The sequence below is a fragment of the Phyllosticta citribraziliensis genome, assembly GCF_038025025.1.
Source record: "Phyllosticta citribraziliensis strain CPC 17464 chromosome Unknown J3D65scaffold_8, whole genome shotgun sequence".
Lineage (NCBI taxonomy): Eukaryota > Fungi > Ascomycota > Dothideomycetes > Botryosphaeriales > Phyllostictaceae > Phyllosticta > Phyllosticta citribraziliensis.
The window spans coordinates 1,495,746-1,520,829 of NW_027117345.1; the positions used below are offsets into that span (position 1 = coordinate 1,495,746).

Consider the following 25,084-nt stretch of genomic DNA (forward strand, 5'->3'; position numbering starts at 1 on the left):
CCCCAGCACGCCACTACACCCCAGCTAAGCCCAACAGCCGCAGCCGCCCAACGGTCGTCGTCCCTGGTCGTCATCGATGGGCGACCATGCGGCACCATTATCACCACTGTCGTCATCGTAGGCAGCAGCAGTAGCAGGTGGAGGCCACGTCCACTCTTTGGCAGTCTGGTTTCTCGCTCTGATATCTCGCTTAGGATGGCTCATAGCTAGTTTGGCTGCGTGTCGTCGTTTACCCCCCCCTTGCCCCTTTTCCTTTTCCCTTTCCCTCGCCGTCCCTGTCGTTCTGGGCCGGATTTATTGTATCGTAGCTGTTGTACAAGGAGGCAAATACTCGTGTGCGCCTCGGCTTGTTCCAATGCGGTTGGTTTTCCTCGACTCAATCGACTCGGTTCGATAGAGTATGCTCGACACGGGGCTGTCTGATAACTAGCATATTGCGGTTGCTGCTGCTGCTTCCGCCGCCACTGCTGCCTGCCTGCCTGCCTGCACCAAGCCCCGTCCATCTTGCTCAGCTCCGCCAGGGCTGAAACTTGAAACGGAATGTTAGTGCAGGCATGAGGCATGCAAGGAGAGGACCAGAGGAGTCTGTCAGATTGTTAGATACGCAGGCTAGTGAAGGCAGCAAGAAACAAGAGGGCATTGGAGGGCCCGGAGAAAGAGGTTACAGTGGTCGAAGTCAGCCGCGTAGTCATCGTGTGTGTGAAATTGCTGATCACTGACCTTGACTGAGAGAAAAAAACACGTACATACCTTCATTCATTGTCGTTGTGAGCGGGTGACGTTACGATCGTGCCGTAGACGCAGGCAGATGTTGTGGAGATAATCAAGACTGCATTGCACAAAAATTGCAGCGCCAACAAACATCTACTGCTTCCGCAAACCGCAATCTGAACGCTTCTTGACCTTCTCCTTCAAATTCTTCCTTCTTCTGGTGAAAATTGGTCACTCTCGAGTACTCTAGCTCGCGACATAAATCTTGAATGCTCCTACAGTCACCTGCTGAGGCGTATCAATGCGCCCCACCAACTCCAAGTTCTTTCTCTCGTGTAGCGCAGCTTTTGGTGCAACCATGCCGTGGTCGGAACGGAGAAGGTAGCCGCACCTAGCAAGACACGCTCGAACTCACTGACAGAGTGGCCGTTGCCTTGTCTTGCATGACGACTCGAAGCGATCATGTAGCAGGAGGCGGCCAAGCTTGTCGAATTAGAGTTGCTTCGGCAGGTAGAGCAGCCATCCGAAGTGCGAAGATTGTCTGAACTGAGCAACTCATCTTTTCGTGGGCGAGACTGCAGATATCAGCCGAGGGGAAAGTTTGAGAAGAGGTTATCACAGTCCATCAACTTGCACAGCGACCGTGTCATGTGAAAGATTGGGGGACCAGACAAGGCACGCGTGAGACACTGAAAAACGAGAACACATGAGACTAGGAAAGGAGAATCCGCATGTGGTATCTATCCTGATCGCTAAACTGACGTTTTGACAATGAAACCGTTTTTTTCATGAGCCGCCCATTGCCACCAGCGGACTGAGAAGTTGCCTCCCCAACGCCGCAAGACACAAAAGAGGAGAAGAGTTGTTGTGTCTGATTGATTGCTTGCTTGTTGCAGAAAAATGTGCCGTTACGGCGTCCCAGTGCAGTGTCGTCCGCTTCCGAAAACGATGAGCGCCATGTATGATGGATGAGAGTAAGCTGACAAGGCCACCGTCGCCGCCTTGACGGCCAGCCGTGGCAGGCTTCGCAAACAGGAGTAGGAGAAATGAGGCCATTGCCGGGCCTGGATAATCGACGCAAACAAAATCCAATCCAGCCGTACTTAGCAAAATCTGCAGCCCAATGCTAAAAAGACAACACAAAAGAAGAGACGCAATGAGAGAGAAAAAAGACTGTGTTGACGCCAATTCGCCATGATCGCCGAACGCGACTCCGAAAGGAAGATTCAAAAAGATGAAAACGAGTGCAACGATATCAGTTTTTGACACAAAATGTACAGGAGGGTAGGAATATTTCGTCAAATTCATGAGCGCGAGCCCCGGGTATCACTGCGTCCCCGCCTCTCGCTGTCTTCGGCAATGGCAGCGTCGTAGGTGGGTATAGGGGGCTCGTAGCCTCGGTGGCCGAGGAGAGGGTTGTTTTCCTCGTGGCTGAGATGTTCCGTAAGCGGACTGCCATGGGGCGATTCGTACTCGGGCGGTGCTTCGGATGGTCCAATTGGGGGAATGTTTCCGTATTGGGCGGTGAAGGCTGCTTCAGAGGCTACAGCATTGCTCGTGCCTTCGCCCACGTCGCCTTCGTTCGAGTCCACAAGACTCAGCTGGGCGAGTGAGATGTCGGTAGGAGATCGCTGAGGTCCAGGGCTAGTGGGTTGGTTTCTGCCCACTCGGACCTGTTGACTGCCACTGCGGCGGTGTGCGTATCCAGCCGCAATGTAGCCCATTCCCTCGCGCACACCTTCTCTTCCGCCCTCGAGGAGAATACTGCCCTGCTCACTTCCGTATGGTGGCGGTGGCGCCAGCGAGCCAGTCATTGGCGCCAAACCCCATTTCTTTACATTGGCCTCGATGAAAACAAAGCCCATTTGTCCAAAGTTCACGTGCACCTGGCACGGACCGTTGGCACCGATAGTGGGAAAGAAATTCTGAGCCTTGAGGCCATGCGCAACATCTTCGAGCTTCTTACCGTTGCGCGTGAAGAAGATGGTGCCAGTTCGGGGGCGGTAACCGACGCCGATGACGTCGCCCTGAACATAAGTCGGCCCGTAGGGCGTACCGGTAAAGGGCTGGTTAAATCGCCTCGTGCCGTGTGAAGTGTATGCAATGGAAGTCCTGTGATAGCCTGCTGACAATTAGCCGAAACACGGGTTGAGGCGAAGCGAAATCAAGCATACCTGGAAGTCGAAAGAGGGGGTACGGCTTAGTGGTCAAACCGATACCAATCGTCGTCGATTCCGGCTTATCGTAAATCTTGGCCTCCCAGTAGTAGACCTCGTTTTGCTTGGGGATGGGGAGGTTGCTCTGCACGCTGCACTCGGAGTCGAAAAACTCAACCTCGGTGCGGCCTTCGACAAAGCAGTTGGCGATCTCGAGCTCGGGCTCGAATTCCCAGGCTGAAACTCCCTTCTCCTGGATCGCCAGGAACTGAGACAAGGAAATGTCCGTTTGCGCGGATTCGGGAGGGTTTGCTTGTATGAATGCTAGAGGCTCCAGTCAGCGCCGATTTGGAATGCGACGTGGGGATAGCAACGACGTACCTTTTGCTCTTAGGTATTCGGCGCGCTGGAGATCGTCCATGTCCTCCAAGGCCTCTGCCTCTTCTTTTAGAAATGCTTGCTCGTCATCGTATTCACCGGGCCTGCCTATTCGGTCGAGAAAGATGCGTCCGTGAGATGTGTACTTGAAGAAGTAGATGATTGCGAAAACGATGGCGACGAATGCGGCAGAGCCAAAGGCTGAGAGCATGCCCACCAAGATGCCCTTGCCCGTGGAGCTCATTTGGCTGGCGTTCATGGACAGGTCGCCGTTGGCGGGGAAATGCATGGCGGTCGGCTCAGAGGCGACAAAGGGCGGCGACGAGACTTTGGTGGGATGCGAGGGACGGAGGTGGGTGGACGAGGTGGAGGGCGGCGGGAGGAAGTGGGGATCGGGGAGTCGCATGCTGGCGGTCGCGAAGCTGCCTGGGGCAGAGCGGGTGGGCTGAGGAAGCGGATTTGGATCGTGTCGTAGCGATGCACGAGGTGAAGCAGTAGTAGTGGCTGAGGCGGCAATGGGGCCAGGAAGGTATTGCTGCGCCGTGTGCGCCCCGCCGATGGGGCTCTCTCAGTGCGCGCGGTCGTGAGAGGTGACGTCGAGTCGGTGTCACCCTTGGCGGGCGGGCGATTGGGGACGAGAAGATGGGCGACGGTGAGAGGAGACGAAAGTCGGTGGATGAGAGTGAGATGGCGGAGTGGAGGTGGAAGAAGAGGAGGAGAAGGTGAAGGAAAGGCAAAGGCGGTAGGGTAGGTAGGGAGGGCAGGGTAGGTAGGGAAATGGGCGGGCGGGCAGAGATGGAATCGGAGTCCGGTAATGTGATGAATGAAGGCAACAGAAGCAGTCGTTGTCGCATGCACGCAGCGTTCGAGACGCAATGCCTGCCCTGCCTCCCGACTGCCTGCCTTGCCACCAAGTTACAGTAGGGCATGTTCCGCCGCCGAAAGCTCGGATGGATGGTGCAGCAGGAGGAGTCTAGGGCCCTGAGTCTTCCCTCACGCTCACCAGTCACGTGCCCGTGTCTCCTGGCCAACTGGAACCTCTACCGGCACCGTTATAAGAGAGTACAGTACATACACCTTGGTTGATCCGCCAGCGCCAGCCGTGCGTGTCACTGCAGCATCCGGGGATTTGCTTTGCTCTCAACCCCAGCTTTGACAATTCCACCAACATGAAGCCCTCGTCCCGGTTGTCATGAGGATGCGTGGCTCTCGTCTAGCTCTGCTCTGCGACAACGGGGGATTCTCTCGGCTCTCCCACCTTGACCCATACTCGGCTCCTCCGCTTCAGAAACACACACAGGGCGTGCGCCGGAGGACGACTGACAATTCCGAGGCCAGCGCAGCGTTGACAGAGCGCGCAGCCTCAGCCTGACAGGACGGCGTTCCTGCTTTGGTGCGACGCGTGCATGGACATGACATGGACAAATTCAAACACGCGGCTTGGTGCAGTGACAGCGGAGGACAGGGAGGGTGGGAAAGAGGACAGATGTGGTTGAGGTTGGAGGACAGGTGCCCCGTGGCCGCACCACCTCTTCCACCCCCGGGGAAGCGAAAGATTTGACTGATGGCCGGCCGTTTTCCCGTCGTCATCTAGAAACAAAGCCCACGACTTGACATGTGGAAATAAGTTACCGCAGTAGATCAGAATTGTGGTTGCGTCTCGCGCGGTCGAGGCTCTCCCTTGCTGCTTGCTTGCAGTGGTTGCTTGCCCGCCTTGGCCGACCACGCTCTCTCGCTGGGCTGGCTGGCTGGCTGGCTGGCCGCACCGCACTGTCGAGCCCGCACCACCGCCAAACACCGCACCGCACCGCACCGCACCGCACCGCACCGCACCGCACCGCCTTCACACAAGCTTGTTGCTCCACGGCGCGCCAACAACCTGAGCCTCAAACCCTCTCCCCGTGCACCCTCGACCTCTACCACCGTTGTCCGCCGCTGCTCGTCCCGTTACACAGCGACGTCTCAGCCCTTTCTTGCTCGTGTCTCGACAGCGCACCCGTTCCTGCATCCGCCCGTCCTGCCGACATCTTCGCAAAAGATTTCTTCTCGCCGTCAGACAAGGCTCTTTTTTTGTCCATTTGAAAAGCCACGCTCCATATTTGCTTCGTCTGGGAACATGGCCGTCGCACAGTAAACCAGCTCAAGGTACCGCGCTGCTGCTCGCGTAGCACACTTTGTCCCGCACCGGCCTCGTGCTGTTGACCCTCCTCCTGCATCAGCGACCTCTGCTAACCACCTCCCGCTACCCAGCAGCTGTCATCTCCAGCGACTGGCTTTTTGCGTGCGAAGCATTTATACTCAGACCGTCCTCGACCCTGCCCCACCACCCCTCCAAATCGACTCCAGACTACTCCCCTCCATCAAGCGAACGCGCAACACCAACACAACACACCTGCCCCACCATGACTTGGGAACCACAGCCGGAGCCCTTGAGGCAACTGGCCCAGTGTCTCAAGGACTCGTTGAGCGGTCATGATGCCTCAACACAGAAGAATGCCGAAATAGTGCGTTTTCCCTTGCTCCCGTCTGATCATCACTTGCCCTGAACGCACACCTAACACTTGCTCGACCAGATGCTCAAGCAGGCCAAGACCGCGCCCGACATTGACAATTATCTCGCATTCCTCTTGTCCAGCGGCGAGCCTCCCGCTCCCGTCGACCTCTCCCCAGAACAGTACCATCTCGCAAGAAGCGCCGCAGCCATAATGCTGAAAAACGACATCAAGACCTCGTACAAGGCCATTCCCGACCCCGTCAAGGATTACATTCGCTCCGTCGTCATCAACGTTCTTCAGGATCCAAATGCTCAAATGCGGGGCTACGCGGGCAACGTCATAACGGAGGTCGTGCGGCAAGGCGGTATTCTTGGATGGCCCCAGATTCTCTCGGATCTTATCGCCCTGGTCTCCAATGATTCTGGATCCGTCTCGCCTCAGGCTCAAGAGGGAGCCATGGGTGCACTTCTCAAAATCTGCGAGGACAACCGCCGCGCATTAGACAAGATCTATTCGGGCACCAGACCTTTGGATTTCATCGTGCCCAAGCTCGTCGAGTTCACAAACAGCCCCATTCCAAAGGTCCGGGCAAATGCGTTGGCTGCATTGAACTCCTTCATGCCAGAGCAGCCCCGCGCGATTGTTGACAACCTGGACAGCATGCTCCTGGCCCTATTCCGCCTGGCAACTGACCCGAGCAGCGAAGTGCGCAAGTACGTCTGCCGCTCTTTTCTCCATATTGCGGAAATAAGTCCAGAAAGAGTCATCCCGCACATGGACGGCCTGGTCGATTATTTGCTGGTCCAACAGCGCAGCGTTGATGACCCGGAGCTGGCTCTCGATGCCGCGGAATTTTGGCTGTGTGCAGGAGAGGACGACAATTTGCGGAGCTCGCTTGGTCCGTACCTTTCCAAGATTGTCCCAGTCTTGTTGGAGAGCATGGTCTATAACGAGGACGACATTATGAGACTGGAGGGTGAAAACGAGGATGCAGACCAAGAGGACAGACAAGAGGATATCAAACCAACATTTGCCCACTCCAAGGCCGGGCGGTCAACGGCAACAAATGGGGATGCGTCGAATCCAGAAAAGACTGCGGCTCCCGCGACTGCTGGCGACAGGGACGACTTGAGCGAAGGCGAAGTTGATGACTTTGATGATGACGACGACGACGAAGACGGCAATCCAGAAGACCAGTGGAACTTGAGAAAGTGCTCAGCCGCGGCGCTGGACGTTTTGGCATCTGTTTTCCATCAGCCCGTCTTCGAAGTCACCTTGCCGTACCTGAAGGACAACCTCAAGCATCAGGAGTGGCCCAACAGAGAAGCTGCAGTCCTGGCCCTTGGAGCCGTTGCGGATGGCTGCATGGAGGTTGTGCAGCCTCACTTGCCCGAACTTACTCAATACCTCATCACACTCCTCAACGACAAGGAGCCCGTCGTCCGCCAGATCACTTGCTGGTCCCTCGGACGCTACTCTGCTTGGGCGTCGCATCTAGACCCCGCTGGCCAGCAGCAGTACTTTGAGCCTATGATGGACGGCATCCTCAAGCGCATGCTCGACCGCAACAAGCGTGTTCAGGAGGCAGCCTCGTCAGCTTTTGCAAACCTGGAGGAGAAGGCCGGCAGTCAACTGAGCCCGTACTGTGCGGTCATTGTTCGGCAGTTTGTCGAATGCTTTGCCCGGTACAAGGATCGCAACATGTTCATCCTTTACGACTGCGTTCAGACCCTGGCCGAGCACGTTGGACCGGCCCTGAAAAATCCCGAGCTCGTCGACCTTCTTATGCCCGCGCTTATTCAAAGGTGGAACAAGGTCTCGGATCGCTCAAGAGAAATGTTCCCCCTATTGGAGTGTCTCTCGTACATCGCATCGGCTCTTGGAGACTTGTTTGCGCCGTTTGCGAGACCCATTTTTACAAGGTGCATCAACATCATCCATCAGAACCTCGAGGAGTACTTTGTTGCCGCCAACAACCCCGGCTTCGACGAACCCGAGAAGGACTTTCTCGTCACCAGCCTGGACCTGATGAGTGCCATTATCCAAGCGCTCGACGAGCCAAAGAGCACGGAGCTCGTTGCGACGTCGCAGCCCAACATGCTCGAGCTGTTGGCATACTGCATGAAGGACCCCAACAATGACGTGCGCCAATCCGCGTACGCTCTGCTGGGAGACTGCGCCATCTACGTCTTCCCCCAGCTTCAGCCATTCCTTCCCTCGTTGCTCGAGATTTTGATATCTCAGCTGGATCTGGAGAACTTGGTCCCCGAGGTCGAGGACAACAGCTTCTCCGTCGTCAACAACGCTTGCTGGTCAGTGGGCGAGATTGCGATGCGCCAAAAGGAGGGCATGGCTCCGTACGTGGAGCAGCTCTTGCAAAGACTCGCGACGATTCTATTCAACGGCAAGATGCCAATGTCGCTCAACGAAAACGCCGCCATCGCGCTGGGCAGACTGGGCATTGGCAATGCACAGGCCCTCGCACCGCACCTGGGAACGTTTGCGCCCTTTTTTATCAACGCAATCAAGCACGTGGACTGGACGGACGAAAAGGGACATGCGCTCAAGGGATTCATTTACATTGTGCTGTGCAATCCGCAGGCGATGGAACAATGCCTGCTGGAATTTTTTGCCGAGATGGCGTCTGCACCCCGAGTTTTCCTGTCATCGCCGGAGGTGGACGGACCCGCGGAGCCGTTTTCGAGGGTAAGTCAAGATGGTTCACGTTTGGATGAAGGGTTGCTGACGATCAAGAGCAGGCACTGTCGCAGTACAAGAACATGATTCCGGACTTTGACAGCTTCCTACACCACTTGCCGCCGGAGAAGGAGCAGGCTTTGCGGCAGGCGTACAGCCTGTGAAGCAGCATCCATTGATGGCATGCACAGTTGACGTCACGACGAGGGATCTGGGGGACGGATGATGGATCCGAAGCGATGACGCAGCGAATGGATGCACGATTCGGCTGGCTCTGGGAGCAAGCAAGCGTGGGGCACTGTAATGAGACGGGACCAGGGACAGGCATACATAGACTTTTCTTCTTCTTTCTTCGTGGTTGATTTCTAGCGAACTGTCATTTGTACGCGCTGAGCACCGCAGGCACGTTGCATGGTCGGCACTTGTTTAAGAGTCGACGGGTTTGTTTTTTTCTGACCAGGGGGGTCGACTACGTCAAGTGGCGAGGCAGGCCCCGGGGGAAAGCGATGTGCGGGCGCAGGTGGTGGTCGGTGTCGCGGAGCAGTCAGGTTCCTTTGATCCATCCGTCCATCAGATTTTCGGGGCGGGACAGCAGCGGGAGGAATCGAGAGAGGAGTTGTGGACGGTAGGATCTTTTCTTGATGACAGCGGCGGAGGAACCGAACCAGCAGCAGACTAGTAGCTTTTAGACCATGAGTCAATTATGTAGGTAGATACCTTAGGTAGCAGTAGGTAGGTCGTCTGTTCAGGACGCCGCCCCCGAAGGCCCCCTCCCCTGTCTCTTTTTTGCTTCTTGTTTGCGGTTGGTTAGCAGCTGCATACTTGGGGTGGGTTGAGGGCGAGCGGAACGACGAGACAACAAAACAAAAAGCGATATAGCATTCTCAAAAGACGATGGAGATTCAGTGAGCTGCTTTGATGAAATGACCATTTCTGGGCGCCGAGGGGAGGAGGGACGGTGCACAGTGACGATAGTGATGGACAAGGCAAAAGTTGCCGAGGGACAGAAGCGAGTGGTGGGAAAATTGGCGAGAGTAGTGCAGTGCAGTAGTGTGTGTCTACAGTTCGGGAGCGGTAGTCTGACATCAGTCAAGACAACGATGGAGCCGTCCTGGCTGGCTGGGTTGCCAGGTGCCAGGGCATGACTAGGTAGAGGTAGCCGTAGCAGGGCAGGGCAGGACAGGACAGGACAGGGCAGCAGGTAGGGCAGCAGGGTCTCGCTCAGCGACAGGGGAGCAGCCGACGCACGACGGAAGCCGTTGAGGCGGTTGGGTTGGAGCGGGCCATTCCTTGCGGAGCCGCAGTGCAGGTTGAAGCGGCAGCGCAGGGCAGGGCAGCGCACAGTCGTCTGTGTCGACCAAATTCCTTTTTTTTTTTTTTTTTTTTCTCTCTCTCTCTCTCTCTCTGTCTGTTTGACGACCGAGGATCCCAAGGTGCCTAAAAGTTGCCGAGGGCGGCTCGCCTGACGAGCGAGATGCGGCGGTTCTTCCGGCAAGCACGGGCAGCAAAAGTCGCCGGCAATGCAAGGGTCAGGTCTCTTAGGCTCGGAGTGGCAGGGTAGGGCTGCGCCGCAGAGGTCAACTGTGTACCTGGCCAATATTTTTTTTGTGCAGTGCGGTACAGTAGGGTGGTCTGCCCGCCGCGGTCTGGTCGGGAGAGGGTGGCGCTGCGTCTGGTCCGGGTGCCGTGACGATGATGATGATGATGATGCTGATGGAGCTGGCTGTGGGTTCCGTAGGTTGTGACGATGATGGCGGCGGGCGCTCCGCTCCGAGCGGCCATGATGACATGACGATGCAGTCGCTCCGGGGAGGGCTCTGCTCACATGGCATCGGATGGGATGGCACACGGTAGCGACCGGCTGGCTTGGCTGTTTTTGGAGTCTTTGGCGACTAAAAATGGGCAGTGTGGATGTGGGATGTGGAATGGTGCCAAGCCAGCTAGACCAATTGGCAGCGCGCGAGACTGAATCGAGCATGGAGCGGGCGAGTAAGGTCAGCTAAGCCGGGCCCCCCGACAGACAGACAGACAGACAGAGTAAACAAAGGTGGTGACTTGACGATGCGACGTTGTGTGGTGGGTAAGGATTGTTTGCTTGCAATTCTCAGCCTTACCGGTGCTACACCTCGCATTCCCACACCCAGTCTCTCGCACGTCTCCAGTCGCCAACCCACTCGGAGCGCTCAGCCACGCTGCTCGGCCAGCCCTGCTCCAGCGACATGGCCGCCAGACGGCGCGTGTCGTGTCGCTCATGTTCGTCTCTTGGCGCCGGCCGACGCTGCCCCGACCGCGACCGCGACCCCGACCCCGACCCCGACGTGCGATCGACAGCAAAATGGATGGAAGGACTGGTCCGGCGGGCTGTGTTGGCTTCTCGTGCCCTCCGCTCAACCCCAAGCCTCGACGCGGATGCCCGGAGAGCCATTTTGGTTCACTCTTCCATCCAGCATGCTATGTACAGACGGACAGCCAGACGGACGGACAGACAGGCCATGGGCGCATGGCATGGCAGGGCAGGGCAGGGCAGGGCTATTTTTGGCATGGCGCTCGCTGCAGTGCCAAAGGGTTAGCGAATCTGTGTGGCATGCACCTGCGGATGCTCGACGCGATCTGACTGCCTGGCTGGCTGGCTGGCTGGCTGGCTGGCTGGCTGCTTGGTTATATTTCTTTCCCTTCCCTTCAGCCGTCAGAGCTCAGAGCGGAGGGCAGGGCAGGGCAGGGCAGGGCAGGGCAGGGCAGGGCAAGACGTGTCACCCGGCTGGCTGGCCCGGCTGTCAAAAGTGTCAACCAAGTCAACCAAGGGCAGCGCGCGCGTTGTTGGACGGGCGCAAGGGAAGCAGGCGCTGGGGGGTGGCGGTCTGCTTTCATGCAAGCCATCATGGAGCGGCTGAGGCGTAAGTCATGGTGACCAGCATGAGCCCAGCACGCCTCTACTACACATGCGGAGGAGGCCGTTTTGGGCACTGCTCAGGTCCGTGGTCCCCTCGCCCCGAAACAGGACCGTGTGCCTGGATCCGTGTGCTGAGCTTAGCATCTGAGCGTTGCAGCGGGTGGTCACGTTGAGCGTCAGGTCGTCGGTCGTGGAGAAGGTTAATTGATGCCAGGCAGTACACGGCCACGAGCACGCGCTGACTACTGACTAGGCAAGTCGAGCGGTGGTTCTATTTGTGGACATGCAGGCCAGTCCCTGCGCCCGCCTCCCTCTGCGAGCAAAACCCTACGGAACCTCGCACAAGCCATAAGAGTAGCCGGCTGCTCAGCTTGCCCTGCCCACCGAATCAACTCAAACACTCGCTTTGGCTTTCCGCCGTCACGCTCGTTTCGTTAGCCTCAAAACCTCTGGCCCGACTGACGTATCCGACCATCCTGTCCTCCTTCCAGAACTTCCACCCTTCTGGAATCGCCATCCCTCACCACCGCCTTGCTTCCCGCGACCCCAACGCCGGAACACCATCACCGACCCCCCGTCCCCGGTCTTAGCCTCCTCCCTCTCCTACTTCCTCTCTCGTCATGGCTGGTCCCGGTGGTGGCCCTTCGCGCCGTAGCCACACCAAGTCTCGCAAAGGCTGCAAGACGTGCAAGAAGCGGCACATTCGCTGCGACGAGACATTTCCCCAATGGTACAGTAGCTTGTCTTTTTTTTTTTTTTTTTTCCTTTCTGAAAAATTTGCCATCGTTGCTAACTCATGTCCGCAGTCGAAACTGCACAAAGCATCAAGTCCGCTGCGACTACAACGACAACCCCAACTCGGCTGCTCCGGACAGTCCAAAGGCCCAGGGCCCGAATCTCCTCTGGACTCCCGAGATCGAGGCCACGGTCGACATCTGGAAAGAGACCGGCGAGTTCCCCTTTCCGGAACTGGGTGTCTATCCCCAGCCCCAATGGATGTATTACTCCAAAACCGAACTCCGCCTCATCCACCACCTCTCTTCCATCACGACCGAAATGTTCCGGGGCAGGACGTCCAAGTTGACCATCTGGGCCGGAAATATGCCGCAGTAAGTGGGCCGAAAGCACCACTCGGCTGGGCCTTGTTCGTATTCACCATCCCACCAACTTACTAACCTCGCCCCTTGCAGGTTCTTGAGCCTCGCAGCCTCCTATCCCTTTGTGATGCACTCCATCTACGGCTTCTCCGCTTCCCATCTCGCCTGGATTTCGCAGTCGAGCGAGACGAGGAACTTGGCCATTGCCCACGGCGCAATCGCCCTCAAGGGCCTCCACGAAGCCATTGGCAACTTTTCGAGGGCCAACTCGGACGCCGTGCTGGCCTCGTCGTTGCTGCTATCATGGCAAGCAATGGACTGGTGAGCTTATCGCCAACTCGGTGTTTTGACTGCTGCTAACGAGATTAGGCGGGGATGGGCTTCTTTGATGACGGGCATCAAGACGGTGCGATGACTCTCATCTCAACTCGCTCGACCTTTGCTGACTTGCTGTAGATTACCAGCGCCATGCCGTCGTGGAGACATGAATCCGCCTTTTCGGATTACATCACCGAACAAGCATCGAATCCACCGCAGACGCTCTCCAACAACGCCCCCTCCTTCATCAGCGCAGATGCTCGCCGTGGACACTTGGCGACACTGCAGCTCGTACACTCCAACATCGAACGCCTCCAACCGTACCTGGTCAACTACGAACAGGAAAGCAAGTGGCTGGACCAGCTCAAAGGATACATTGAGCGACTGCGCGTTTCAAATCCCCCGCAAACCCCAGAGGATCAGTTTCAACAGCTCTATGCGCTTCGGAAATGGCTGTTTTGGGTGCCGATATCCCTCCTGTCTGCCCGCAGCGGCGACGTCAACGTCCTCCTCGTGCTGTCCTTTTTCTACGCCGTGGCCGTTGCTATAGAGCCTGTCTTCTCGGATATCGGTGCTTGGTTTTGTGCCGACAACGCCCTCATACCCCTCGAAGAGATTGTACGATACATCGATGCGTTACAAGCGGGTCACGGATATGCCCACAACCTGCCGACAGTTGCCTTCCTCATGGACTTTCCTCGCGAGACGGCCTCCAACTACCGGGCGAGGCGTGAGTGGAATCGTCAACACAATGTCGACTTGCATCTGGAGCAAAATCCATATGGGCTGGACACTCTGAATCTGGATCTTGAAAGCCAAATCGCAGAGTATGGTTACGGACAGAGCTTGAGTCCAGCCTTTGCCGCTTCTCCTCTGCACGTCCAGACGCCGGGAGGAATCATGCCCGAGGCCCGATCACCATACCTGGAGGTGCCGCGTTCTGCCGTCGACTATGTGCGGCCCAGCAGCGCCTACTCGTCACCCCTGGGCTCCCCGGCAGCAACGTCACTGGGGTACGGACACGACGACACTGTGTTTGGCTTTGGAAGCGGCGGAGGTGGCGTGGGACTTGGGTACAACACCGGCGGGTTCGTGGCCACTACTCCGACGGTATGGACCTAGACAGACAAAAGGACGAGAGGCTGAAATTTCGATATCGTTTTCTTCCACAGGGATCTTCAGTCTCCTCAACACACACTCCATCACCACGGTGACCCTTTCCGCCCTCGATCTTATCCGCACCACCAAGGCGGCTACCCGCACCACCAGCACCATCACTCGGCGCCGGTTCAAATCAGATTCGACAATCAAGACCCCTGCTTCAAGGGCAAGGGTAGAGACGCGATATGAAGTTGGACAAGACAAGACGGACGGCCCGCGCGGCCGGGGTTCCGGCCAGGGAAGCGCGGCTTTGGACTGGCAATGCCTGTCTTGCTCGCCGAGTCATGGTCCAAGGCTGTCTGCCTGGATGGCCAATGAGGCCTTGGGTTGCCGACCCAATGTGACTGTCTTTAGCTCGTCCACCTTCCGCCCCCTTTCGCATCGTTCGGAACATTCCACGCGCCTTCTTCAAGGATGACATGACCCGCGCGGCGCCGTGGAAGCCTACGGCAATGTCTCCTGATAGCTTTCGGCGGTTTTCCAGCTGTCTGGTGCCTCTACAACTGGATCCCAGTACGGTCGACACGTAGCACCGACGGTGCTTGCCTGGCATACCCGACATTCGACGGAAAGCAAGGACGGACAAACGGACGGACGCGGGGGGGCTATAGGAGTCGCCGAAGCGTATGCACAAAAGCGCAAACTCTAAACAAGCGCACCGGGGACGGCGACCGCCGGTTCTTTGCTGTTGCTGCCCCGGCCACCTCCATGGCATTCGCGGACACGCTGGCTGCTGCCGCCCAGTGCTGCGGGACCGGATCGCGAGTGCGATGGGGCTGCCCGAGAGCCAACTCGGTGATCATTCTCATCTTCGTCCCCTTTCATTCCACCCACCTCAATCTTTCATCAAATTCTTTTTCCATCTCATCATCCTTGTGACCTAGCCTCCTGGCATGGTGGCATCATCTTTTCCATTCTTTTCCCCGCATCATCAAGTCTCATTTTACATCACCATTACGCAACCCTTGAACCTTCTCCTTCCACCAAACCTACCTCCTCTTTATCCGGATGCCGCCACCACTCATCATTACCTGTCCGGTAGAGGCTGGCAGTCGAGACAGCACATGTAACCACCTACCTTCACCGGAGCTTGCGCCAAGTCGATTGCATTTCCTGGAGTTTTTATCCTTTTTCGATCTAGGGCCTTTTCTTTCTTTTTTTCTTCCATCTTTCCCCTTTTCTCTATCGACACGCCCTGTCCTTTTTCATCCTCAAAACCAAAGAATCTAAGCGCACGAGCAAACAAGCAAGCGCGCTAGAGCGAGTTTTACCTCGAGCCTCCTTCGTTTGTCTTCTCAGTAAATGGTTACTCTTCTTTTTCTCCTTTCCTTTTCTTCTTTCAATGCGTTTTCTCTCTCACGGCGCTAGGGGAGAAAGGTGGGTGGATCTTTTCAAATCTACGGTCCCTTTCGAGTTCCTAGGCAGCAAGTTCGACGCATGGGTGTGTGGGAGAGAGATGTTGCGGTCACAGCGATCGAGGCAGATTCGCGAAGTAGGCAAAGTAGTGGGTTTTACAGCTGGTCAGGGCAGGGGGTTGAGGCGAGCACAGTGTAGACAGAAAGGCAGGAAGCACGAAATTTTTCAAAGCAAAACAAAGCCAGGCAGGAGCAAGCGCAATCAGCAAGGACTCGCGTCTCTTCTCTCTTTCGATCATTTGATGGGCAAAGGCAGCCGCGTGGTGTTTTTTCATTCAACAGACTTGTACGATGCGCAAGATGAACAACAGGGAACAAGCTATGACGGACGTGGAAAGGAAGGGAAAACAAGTAATGATAATGCCCTAATCGACACCACACCATCCTAATGATTCCCTCTCTCCACCTCCGACACCATCTTGTCTTTTTCCAAATCGTTTATTCATCGTGACGCCGATGACAAGACGATCAAACTGCTCTCTCGATGACTCCCCTGCGCGTCGTTGCTCCGCGGAGCTACGTCCTTGGATGGCTCGCTCGCACTCGGGCCGGCTATTTCCAGTCGCTCGAGGAACAGGTCAAGGTCAGGTAGGGAGCAAGCCGACTAGGCCAGCCTAGCGCAGCCTAGCCCATCCACTGCGGCTACCTTCCTAGCAGACCGGCATGGTGACGACACACGTGGACGCACACAAACTCGGGGGCCGTCAGGGGTCAGTGTTTGAGCACCGCGCGGGTTCGCGGCAGAAGCCTACAATGCAAACAGACAGGGAGACGAGACGAGACGGGGCAGGGCAGGGCAGGGGAAGGTTGGATGAGATGATGGGAGGCAGCAGACACAGGCAACGGCGGCGAGCGAGCGATGGCGTCGCCGCGGTGGTTGTAGCGGACAAACTCTGCTCGGCCTTTTGAGACGCGCGCGCAGCTGGTCGACGACGCGTGGACGAGGAAGGCTAAAGTGAAGGGCGAGGCCAAGCAGGACAGGAGGAGAGCCGGCGAGCGAAGAGGTTTGAGAAGAGACATGCGGATGTGGCCTGACACCGGATCAAACGACTGCCGTCTTTCTAGACTGGACCGGGCAACCGATCTGCCTCTCTGCCCTGCCCCGGCCTCTCAACGACAAGTCCAACTCCCGAGACCTCAGAGACGCACGCCACGGGATGGGCCATGGGAATTTTAAGTTTCAATAGCATCGCCAGCTGTTGTGATGGGGAAGACATCTTCCACGGGTCCCCAGGGGCCCAAGGGGTCAGTAAATCAGTCAGTCAGGTGGCGCGCTTCGCAGCAAAACTGTACATGCACACACAACATCCAGCAACCCACGCCGGCGGCAGCCCAAGGCAACAAGCTCTCCATGTGGCGATTGGCGCACGGGAGGAAGCAGGCGAGTGCCCTGCGGCGTCGAACTCAACGAGCGAACTGTCACTGAACGAACTCCTCCCGCCATCCCGCCAACCTTTTTCTCTTTGGTGTCCTCGGGCGAAGGCAGGCACCAAGGCAGAAACCGAAACCTCCCCCCCACCCCTCTTCTGAGCTTGTCTTGTGTGCATTTCGCATCGTCGCGTCGGGCTTGCCGGCGGCGGTGTGGTGTGGTGATTACTGAGCGGAATCCGATCTCCCCCCCCGAGGCTCATTCTTACTCGCTCGATCCGCCGCGGTCTGCGTTGGCCTTTTCGCGTCTCTTTCCTAGTTGGAAGAGCGTGGCAAAGAGTGGAAGAGGATTCTTGTTAGCTAAGGATAGACAGACAGACAGACAGACAGACAGTAGCGTGGTCGTGTTTGTCCGAAGCATGCATGCCTGGTTGACAGACAGCTGTCACCACGCCTCCTCCCTCTCCGCCCCAGGTTGTAAGGACATGTACCTTACTCAGTCCGGTAGGCATGGTACGCGAGGCTAACAAGGAAAACGGCTCCAGAGACGCTCCTCGCGTGGCTCTCTCCCCTGTTTCTGCATGCCATGCCGAAGAAATGCCTGCCTGCCTGCCTGCCTGCCTGCTTGCTAACAACCCATATGCATGTATAATGGGTTGTTTGGATGTATGTACGGAATATGAACGTGTGTATGCATGTTTGCAATGCATGTACCATGCGTCGCCCCGCCCCTCGCTTGCTCGCGCGCGCCGGCGGCCAGCAGAGCATGATTACTTGCTTGCTTGCCGAAGCGCCCGAAGGGAAAAGTGCCCGACATTTGCCTCTTTGCTTCCTGCCTCTTGCCTGTTGCGCACGAGACCGTCCGCTCCAGCGTCACCTTGGTGTTCACGATCGAATGAGTGGTTCGGCGGAGAAGCGGTGGCAACAGCACGCGAGAGAGTGAGTGAGAGTACATGTAGCCAGCGCAGCAACCATCAAAGCAGGCGACGAGCGCAGATGGGATATTGGTAAGCGCGTGGTAGCTTTGAGGGGGGTGATGGGGGGGGCAAGAGAAAAGAAAGGAAGGACCCACGGCTAGCGCCGCCGCTCGCGGCAAGAGAGTGCTTAATGCCTCTGGTTGCCTTCATGAACCCACTCACCTCAGCACAACAGTCCAAGACAGGACTAGGCTTGCAGGCTTGGCGGTTGTGATACAAAATAACCGGTTGTAAACCAACCAACCGTAAAGTGTGGTTGTGGTGGTTACTAACCAGGGCCCCTAACCCTTCCCTTTTCTGGAAGGAAAGAATTTTTTTTTGGCTATATACTATACCTCTATCTTCTCTTTTAGGCTTTTTACACTAAGTCCTAAGTTTTTTATTTTTAAAAAGTTGTATAGAGAGGTATTTTAACTAATTTTCCTTTATAGTATATAAGGTCCCCTACCTAGAATGGTAACTCTTTACTTCCTTGGTATGGTTGCAACCGTAGTAGATTTTAGTTAGTATTTCATAACTGGTTATAACCGCGGTTATAACCACGCGGTTAGCAACTGGGTGCATTGCTAGATAGGACAGTTAGACGGGCATTAAGATTAGGTGCCGATGTACTAGCCTCAGCAGTAACCGCTTAAACCCCCTGGCTCGCGCGCTTATCTCATCCGCCTCGCGGTGGATAAGCAAGCGTGGACATAGGTAGGAAGACCTGAGGGCGCAGAAGCGACTAGATTAGGCCATATAGTAAGTAGAGCAATTAACGGTGATGGAGGGTGATGGATGGAGGGAAGAGGGTAGTAAGAGAGGGAGAGAGAGGAAACATGGCTAGCCTACTCCTAGTAGTTGATGAGAGTACAGCCTTATTTTTACATATCAGTGCATGGCACATGGCTAACGGAGCGGGGAGGGAGGGGGAGGGGGGGGGGGCTTAGTAAGGGGCATCAACCCGCAGAATCCATTAGATTGAATCCACCTACCTATGCCTATCATTATCCATCATCATCACCATAGCCTAGTACAGCCAGCCAGCAAAGCGATAATAGATGCTACGGGTAACTGTGCTCTGGTTTTTTTGCCTTACAGCAATGCTATACTATATAGTAGGGGGTTTTAGTGGCCCTCATACGTCGTCTTTGCCTGATATCTCTCTATTCCCCCCCTTTCTCCAACACCGGATACCTCTCCAACAAGTTACAGTATTAGCATGTGTAGGTAGGGCAGAGGTTTATGTCGTCTTTTTTGTTGTGTTAATACACCTCCTTTCCTTCTAATGTTCTATCGCGTCGCGCCGTGCTGCAGGTACTGCATGTCTGCCATCATGGTTGTAGCTTTGGGCTGCACCGCTACTGCAACCGAAGAGAGAGGGAAAAAAAAAAAAAAAAAAAGATAAAAAGAGAAAAGAATGAATAGTATTTGCTGCCTCCAAACATTATTAATCGCCTTTTCCTTTTTTTGAAATTTACTCTCTTTTTCCCTTGTCGTCGACTAATCGCGTTTGAGCGCAGTGTCTCTTTTCTTTTTATTGACTTGAGCCCTAATCCCACCGCTGTTTAGCTCAGGCTTGGACACTGGCGCCCTGATGCAATTGGATCTGACCATTAGGGGCTAGCCTGGCAGCGTGGGTTAGAATCGGATCTGGACTTGCCGCTCCGAGAAGGCGAGCACCTCAGCGGACCTGCGCTGGAGGAAGGCGGCGGCGGCGGCGGCGGTTCCGTTGGCCTCTCGTCGGTTCCCGCCGCGTCTACGTACATGTACCTGTACCTACCTTGGTTGGCTTCCACTCGCTCCGTTCCGCCTTCACTCGGTCATGAATAGTCCAGGCTACGTCGATGTTGAGTTGGGTCCCCACGGTCGGGCCATGGCAGGTCGCCACGGTAGGGCAGGGTAGGTCAGGGCACAAAAGTCTATACAGTGGGCTGCTGCATGGGGCCGTGTCCGTAGGGCAGGACAGGGCAGGGGAACAGGACCGGAACAGGAAGCACGCAGATTACTGTGGGGTCCCAGGCTGGCCATGACAAAAACCATGGGCGGCGTGTCCGAGACGCAGCACTGACGGAAGTTCTGGTGTCGCTGCGGTGGTGCCGGATAAGGGGGTCCCGCCGAGACTGGCTCTGGGCTGTTTGGGAAGGCGATGCACAGCCACAAGGCCGCCTTGTAACGCTCGCTTGCACGGCCGAGAGAGCAGCCCTATCGACACGTACGGTACCTCTCCCGCTTGGTCGGCCCGTTGGTCACGACAAGACTTGACCCAACAAGTCCGAAGAGATCTTCGACTTCGACCCTCGGCCTCAGCCTCAGCCCTGCCATGGCGCCTCGTCTCGAGCGACAAGGAACCGAGCCCCGTCTTTGATTTCCGAGCCTCCGTCTTGGAGTTTTTGCCGTTCCGCTGCCCGCCAGCTCTGCCTCCCTCCCCGTCCCGACCGAGTCAGCCTGCCGGACGGACCGGAACTCGCGCCGTCCCCGCCCGTCAAGGACTAACCGAACTTCAGCCTGATTCCCGTCGACTCTCTCTCTCTCTCTATCCCACCTCACCCGACATGCACCGCACCACGCCTGCCGAGTCCCCCCCCCCTCACCCACCTCACGCCGCCCGCTTCAACTTGCCCGCTTCAGCCATTCCATCTGCTTCTCCTTCTCCTTCGATCCTCCACCTCCATGTGCTGTACAGTACGTCCGTAGCCGCCGCGCCTCTTCAACGCCACGGCTCCGGCTTCCCTTGTCCACCCCTGCACCATCGCCCAGCCTCCACCAACCTTCCTTCTTCATGGCTATATGCCCGTCATTTAAACATCGTACGACACAACCATACCGAACAACCATGTTGAGCCTGTCACGACTCGCTCGCAACCAGGCCCTCTTCTCTCTCCCCCAGCCCCGCGCTCCCTGACTCTCTCCCTCACCACACCACTCACCATTTACACCCCCCTCTGACTTGGATCTCCCTGATCCGCGCTCGTCCCTTCGATTCGCTGTATTTCCCCAATTCTCAACCCATCATTTGACAGTCGCCTCGAGTCAAGAGAACACCTTTTTGTGGCGCAGCCTGCCGTAGGGCAGAACGGACGGCCAGACACCACATGGCCCAGAGCAGAGCCGCGCCGAACCGCACCGCGACGCCGGATGCCCAACGAGACGCTGGCGTGTGCTGCCATTTTCCACTCTCGTCGTTTTCGTCGTCATTGGTTAGGGTCAACGATAAGCCAGCCAGCCACCACTATCCGCGACTTCCCAATCATTGACCGCCCCTCCCCCAACGAAAATATTGATTCGCCGCCGTCTTCTAAATTGGCCGTCGTCTCAGCAATCACATTCGACGACGAGCCTTTGCTCTGCCCTGTTTCTTCCCCTGTCGAACGGCTTTTTTTGGGACCAAGGTGTCGACAATGGTGTCATCACGCGCTCTGGCTGCTTGCTTCCTCACTTGCTGTGCTCGCTCCCTACTCAATATACTTAGCCTCATGGTCCTTCTTCTTGATTTGGTTGTAACCAGCCAGCCAGCGAGCCAGCGAGCCAGCCATTGCCGCCGTGTTCCCCAGTCAGTCCATCAGATGGAAACGGCACCACCCCCTCGCCCGCCCCATGCGCTGCTGCAGCAGCCAGCCAGCCAGCCAGCCACCACTACCACCTTTATTGCTACCACCACGTGTCGGTATTGCTACCGGGTCTGCGTCTCTGGCGGGTAGGTACATGTGTGAAGAGATGCCACCATGTACGGACGTATGCGTGTGTTGTGCTCCCATTTTTGGTCACTCGTCTCCTTGTCCGTCACGTCATTGTCTTTCGTTCCGTCAGGGCAGTCGGGTCGGCGTGGCACCCGCTTCCCCTACCACCACCTCCTCCACACCACCACCACCACAAACGTCAGACATCAAAACCACGTGCTTGATCCCTTTTCTTTTTCTGGTATCGTCTCTCTCTCTCTCTCCCTGCTCTCGACTGCGGCCCTGGACCTTGGCGTCGCGAGCGAGATGGACTGATGCTTAGCTGGCCAGGCCAGGCGGCGATAGGGACAGTGTGGCACGCACACTGGCGGTGCTCCTTTTTGCTCGATGAATCAAATTTGGTCTGTCTACATAAACCGACGATGCTTCGCTCGCTACGCCATGGCCACACGCCTGGCTATGCACCTGCTTCCTCAATCTACATCCGACACAATCTCGAACTCTCCAACCCCTTCCTCAATGGGCCAACATCTTGAAACTACACATGAACCTTGCCCGTGTGTAATGTAGGTTTGATGGATGCACTCACAAGCGTCTACGCTACAGCCACCACGGGGACTGCTTCGTCGTCGTCGACAACGTCATCGTCAAATCCCTTTGTCCTCTCTTGCCCCTCCCATCCGCTCATGACGTCCTCATCCTTCCCTCCATCTGCGTCCAGCGAACACAGGGGCAAGGAGACCGCGCCGAACAGCGCATCCTCGTCTGCTGTAGCCGGCGCCGGACACTGCGGTTCGGATGCGTCAGTGTCGTCCACTGCGGCGACGGCGACGACGACGACATCGCGTTCGCGGTCGTGGATGTCTGGCACTTCGTCGTTCTTGTCCTCGTCAAGGCTGGCTTCGAGTTCAACGCGTCCCTCAGACCCGCCGTCTGCTGCGTCGTGAGCGATGTTGGTCGCAGACTCGTCGTTGGCCATGGCGGGTTCGAGAGTTCCGACGGCGGCGGTGGCGGGCGGAGTGCTCGATACGAAGGCTTGGGATGCGGTGTTTGATTCCACAACCGACGCGGTGGAGGGGGAGGCAGTGGGAGATGACAGGAAGAGCGTCACTGTCGACGTAATCATCGCAGTGCTCGCGTGTACCGCGTCAAAGGGGAGGAGGAGCGAGCTGTTCGCAGCGTTGCCATCGACAGAGGAGATTGGCGTAATGTCGTAAGACGCATCCGCGTTGGCGTGAGAGGAAGAGATGGCAGGCGAGCCACCAAAGCAAAGCCAGAATGCGGCGACGATGACGCCCAGGAGAAGAGCAGCAACGTTGCGCCTGTCCGTCGCAAAAACGACGGCGCAGTTGCAGAGCAGTGTGCTCAGCGGCATCTGCTGCTTCTCGGCGAGAAGGGCCTTGCTGCGCTCCATCTCTTCCCTCTTCTTCGCCAACTGCAGCTCTTTAGCCTCGCGCGCGCGCAGTCTCTCCGTGTCTCTCGCGCTCTCTTCAATGACTCTCCTCTCAGCCGCCGCCGCCACCGCCGCAGCAGCCATGTAGCGCAGCTTGTCAGCCTCCTGCCTCTCGGCCAACTCCAGCGCCGCCGCTCTCTCCCTCTCCACCTCCCTCACCCGCTGCTTCTCTCTCCCCAGCTCTTCATTCTTGGCCCTATCCGCCGCCTCACGCTGCGCTTCCTCGACGCGTGCCATCTCGAGCTGCTCCGTCTGCCGCGCTTCGCGCTCCACCTGGGCCGCGAGCGCCAGCCGTTGCGCCGACGTGAGCAGCGGCGTGACGGCCACGTCGACGCGCTCCATTTCGCTCCACGCGGCGCTCCACGCCGAGCTGCGCATCAGCCCGTTGGCCGCGAAGATGCGAATATCCCAGCCGTTGGGTGCGCCGCGGTCGAGCGACGGCGGTACGTGCAGAGGCTCGCGACAGACTGAGCAGACAGGGGCGTCAGCCGCGTCGTCTGCATCGTCGCCATTGTCGGAGCCAGACGAGTCGAGGGCGTTGGACCCAGGAGACGAGTCCGCCGCGCGCTCCTGCAGACCCTCTGGTCTCTCTTCGTCCGTCCCGATCGCACTGTCTGCCCTCTTCTTGCCCGCGTCAGCCTCTTCGCTCCCGTAGAAATGGCCGCACCGCCACACGCGCGGCGTCTTGAGCTCCAGCGCCTCGAGCAGCCGTTCTTCGAGGAGGTCGTACTCGTCGCGGGGATGCGGCAGTAGGAGCCCGCGCGACATGAGGACTGGATCGGACAGCTTTTGCTCGAGGAGCCGCCAGTTTTGTCGGACGTGCCAGGGGATGTTGGCGGCGGCCATGGTGCTGAGGGGAGCTGGGGGCGTGACGGGGAGGACGGTTGCGTGCAGGAGAATCAGGGGTCGAGTATCGCGGGCGTCAGACGAGTGATGGGTAGAGGAAGGCTTTTTGTGCGTTCGGTGTTTGTGTTGGTGGTGTTGCCGTCGAGACGTCGGCGTAGTCGAATGCGTGTCGTCTGCATGTGCCATTATATTGCTCTCGCTACCGCTTTGGTGGTGGTTCTGCTGCTCGTAGTCGCTCTCTGGACGTGTGGCTGGCGATTCAAGATTTGATTTTGATAGTCTCTGCGGATGAGGATGCAGCAGCCCGGGGTACTTCTTCCCGCCCGCCACCGTGGTTTTGAAGCCATGTGCGTCGTTCAAAGGCGTCAGACTAGACCTGGGGCTGGCAGTGGCAGTGGCGTGGAATGCGGCCGAACCATTTACACCACCATATTTCGATAACAACGACGACGAAAAATCCGAGGCGGGTGTAGAAGTCCGAGAATCGTCTGCTGCCACCATCAAGTTGTGGCGGCGTGACGGACTGCTGGCTCTGCTGCTTGTGGTTGTGCTACTGTTGCCATGGCGAGATAGCAAGAGGGAAGCGGACGAGGGTCTGAAAGCGATGTCATCGTAACCGTTTCGCTCGATGCTGGGGAGAGGGACGTCGGCGTCGGCGTCGGCGTCCATGAAGAATGCGTCGTGTGGCGGCGGATGGGCGAATTCCGCGCATTTGAAGGAAGTGGAGAGAGCCTCTGAGACCAATGGTACTGGTGGCATTTTTCTTTCGTCTTGAAGTGATGGGTTTGAATTGAAATCCTGCAGGTGGTTGGTGGGTGGCTATACTGTCCTGCCACACATGAGCTGCAGGTCGTTGTAAAATAGTGGTGTAGTCGAGGAGAGGGAAGAACAAAAATCGCTTGAAGCCCAAAAGTGAAGACACAAATGTCAACACTTGCTGCAATCTTCTATAAAACAATGCAAGCAGAGGTGGATGAGGATGGCGGGCAAGCATCATTCGCTAGCCGCTCCGCTGCAGGCAAGCTTCCTACCTGGCCGGGTTGACCCAATCGCGCTTCGCCAGCTCAACGGCGCTCACTGTAGGCCCAGCAACAACAAACACAATCCCTGAACTCGCCTCTCTGCTCCACCTCTCACAGCCCTTTGGCCATCCATCCAGAAACCTACCCGTAGCGACCATGCCTGCCACTTCACTTCTGCGCAAATCACACGCATTCTTCTGTCGCGTATTCGCCAGCGCAGACGTAATTTCCGGCGCCACCTCCCCACGGAGCATTCATGGCGAGTTGAGCCATCAGCGACCCAGCCACCTTGTTAGTATCTTGCATTTTGGACATGTTGGCAAGTGGTCCAGAGGTTGTCGATCGGGAGTTTGTGCTTTGTGAGAGCATTGTCGCCTCATGGTGATCTTTAACATCTGCAAGTCAACAAGGGACATGACTGATAATGGAAGTTTGGAGCCT

General features: G+C 57.0%; 9 protein-coding genes across 9 annotated transcripts; 5 read left to right on the forward strand and 4 right to left on the reverse strand.

Annotated features, from left to right (window-relative positions):
• Positions 1–1,595: 1,595 nt before the first annotated feature.
• On the reverse strand, positions 1,596–3,859 carry J3D65DRAFT_444573 (concanavalin A-like lectin/glucanase domain-containing protein). Its single transcript, XM_066796278.1, has 3 exons — positions 3,249–3,859; positions 2,886–3,191; positions 1,596–2,833 (listed from the first exon to the last, which is right to left on the reverse strand). Exons 1-3 carry the CDS (start codon positions 3,649–3,651, stop codon positions 2,016–2,018), a joined length of 1,527 nt encoding a protein of 508 aa, XP_066653925.1. The 5' UTR covers positions 3,652–3,859; the 3' UTR covers positions 1,596–2,015.
• Positions 3,860–5,647: 1,788 nt separating this feature from the next.
• On the forward strand, positions 5,648–8,601 carry J3D65DRAFT_646803 (armadillo-type protein; the record flags this gene model as incomplete). Its single annotated transcript, XM_066802297.1, has 3 exons — positions 5,648–5,749; positions 5,819–8,446; positions 8,500–8,601. The coding sequence occupies 3 exons, from the start codon at positions 5,648–5,650 to the stop codon at positions 8,599–8,601; spliced, it is 2,832 nt and encodes a 943-aa protein (XP_066653926.1).
• Positions 8,602–10,359: 1,758 nt separating this feature from the next.
• On the forward strand, positions 10,360–11,668 carry J3D65DRAFT_444663 (uncharacterized protein). The gene is made up of 2 exons (XM_066796281.1): positions 10,360–11,526; positions 11,581–11,668. The coding sequence occupies exon 1, from the start codon at positions 10,499–10,501 to the stop codon at positions 11,333–11,335; it is 837 nt and encodes a 278-aa protein (XP_066653927.1). The 5' UTR covers positions 10,360–10,498; the 3' UTR covers positions 11,336–11,526; positions 11,581–11,668.
• Positions 11,669–11,706: 38 nt separating this feature from the next.
• On the forward strand, positions 11,707–13,964 carry J3D65DRAFT_444643 (uncharacterized protein). Its single transcript, XM_066796280.1, has 5 exons — positions 11,707–12,057; positions 12,134–12,436; positions 12,518–12,745; positions 12,794–12,830; positions 12,881–13,964. The coding sequence occupies exons 1-5, from the start codon at positions 11,948–11,950 to the stop codon at positions 13,862–13,864; spliced, it is 1,662 nt and encodes a 553-aa protein (XP_066653928.1). The 5' UTR covers positions 11,707–11,947; the 3' UTR covers positions 13,865–13,964.
• Positions 13,965–14,932, reverse strand: J3D65DRAFT_444634 (uncharacterized protein). Its single transcript, XM_066796279.1, has one exon. It carries the CDS (start codon positions 14,616–14,618, stop codon positions 14,064–14,066), a length of 555 nt encoding a protein of 184 aa, XP_066653929.1. The 5' UTR covers positions 14,619–14,932; the 3' UTR covers positions 13,965–14,063.
• Positions 14,933–15,865: 933 nt separating this feature from the next.
• J3D65DRAFT_444675 (uncharacterized protein) lies at positions 15,866–16,459 on the reverse strand. Its single transcript, XM_066796282.1, has one exon. It carries the CDS (start codon positions 16,336–16,338, stop codon positions 16,030–16,032), a length of 309 nt encoding a protein of 102 aa, XP_066653930.1. The 5' UTR covers positions 16,339–16,459; the 3' UTR covers positions 15,866–16,029.
• Positions 16,460–18,667: 2,208 nt separating this feature from the next.
• J3D65DRAFT_630451 (uncharacterized protein) lies at positions 18,668–18,944 on the forward strand. The gene has a single exon (XM_066800832.1). The coding sequence runs from the start codon at positions 18,704–18,706 to the stop codon at positions 18,929–18,931; it is 228 nt and encodes a 75-aa protein (XP_066653931.1). The 5' UTR covers positions 18,668–18,703; the 3' UTR covers positions 18,932–18,944.
• Positions 18,945–21,257: 2,313 nt separating this feature from the next.
• Positions 21,258–21,932, forward strand: J3D65DRAFT_444831 (uncharacterized protein). Its single transcript, XM_066796284.1, has 2 exons — positions 21,258–21,563; positions 21,653–21,932. Exons 1-2 carry the CDS (start codon positions 21,368–21,370, stop codon positions 21,856–21,858), a joined length of 402 nt encoding a protein of 133 aa, XP_066653932.1. The 5' UTR covers positions 21,258–21,367; the 3' UTR covers positions 21,859–21,932.
• On the reverse strand, positions 21,918–24,958 carry J3D65DRAFT_604611 (uncharacterized protein; the record flags this gene model as incomplete). Its single annotated transcript, XM_066798285.1, has 4 exons — positions 21,918–24,419; positions 24,460–24,568; positions 24,653–24,762; positions 24,833–24,958. The coding sequence occupies 4 exons, from the start codon at positions 24,956–24,958 to the stop codon at positions 21,918–21,920; spliced, it is 2,847 nt and encodes a 948-aa protein (XP_066653933.1).
• Positions 24,959–25,084: the final 126 nt, after the last annotated feature.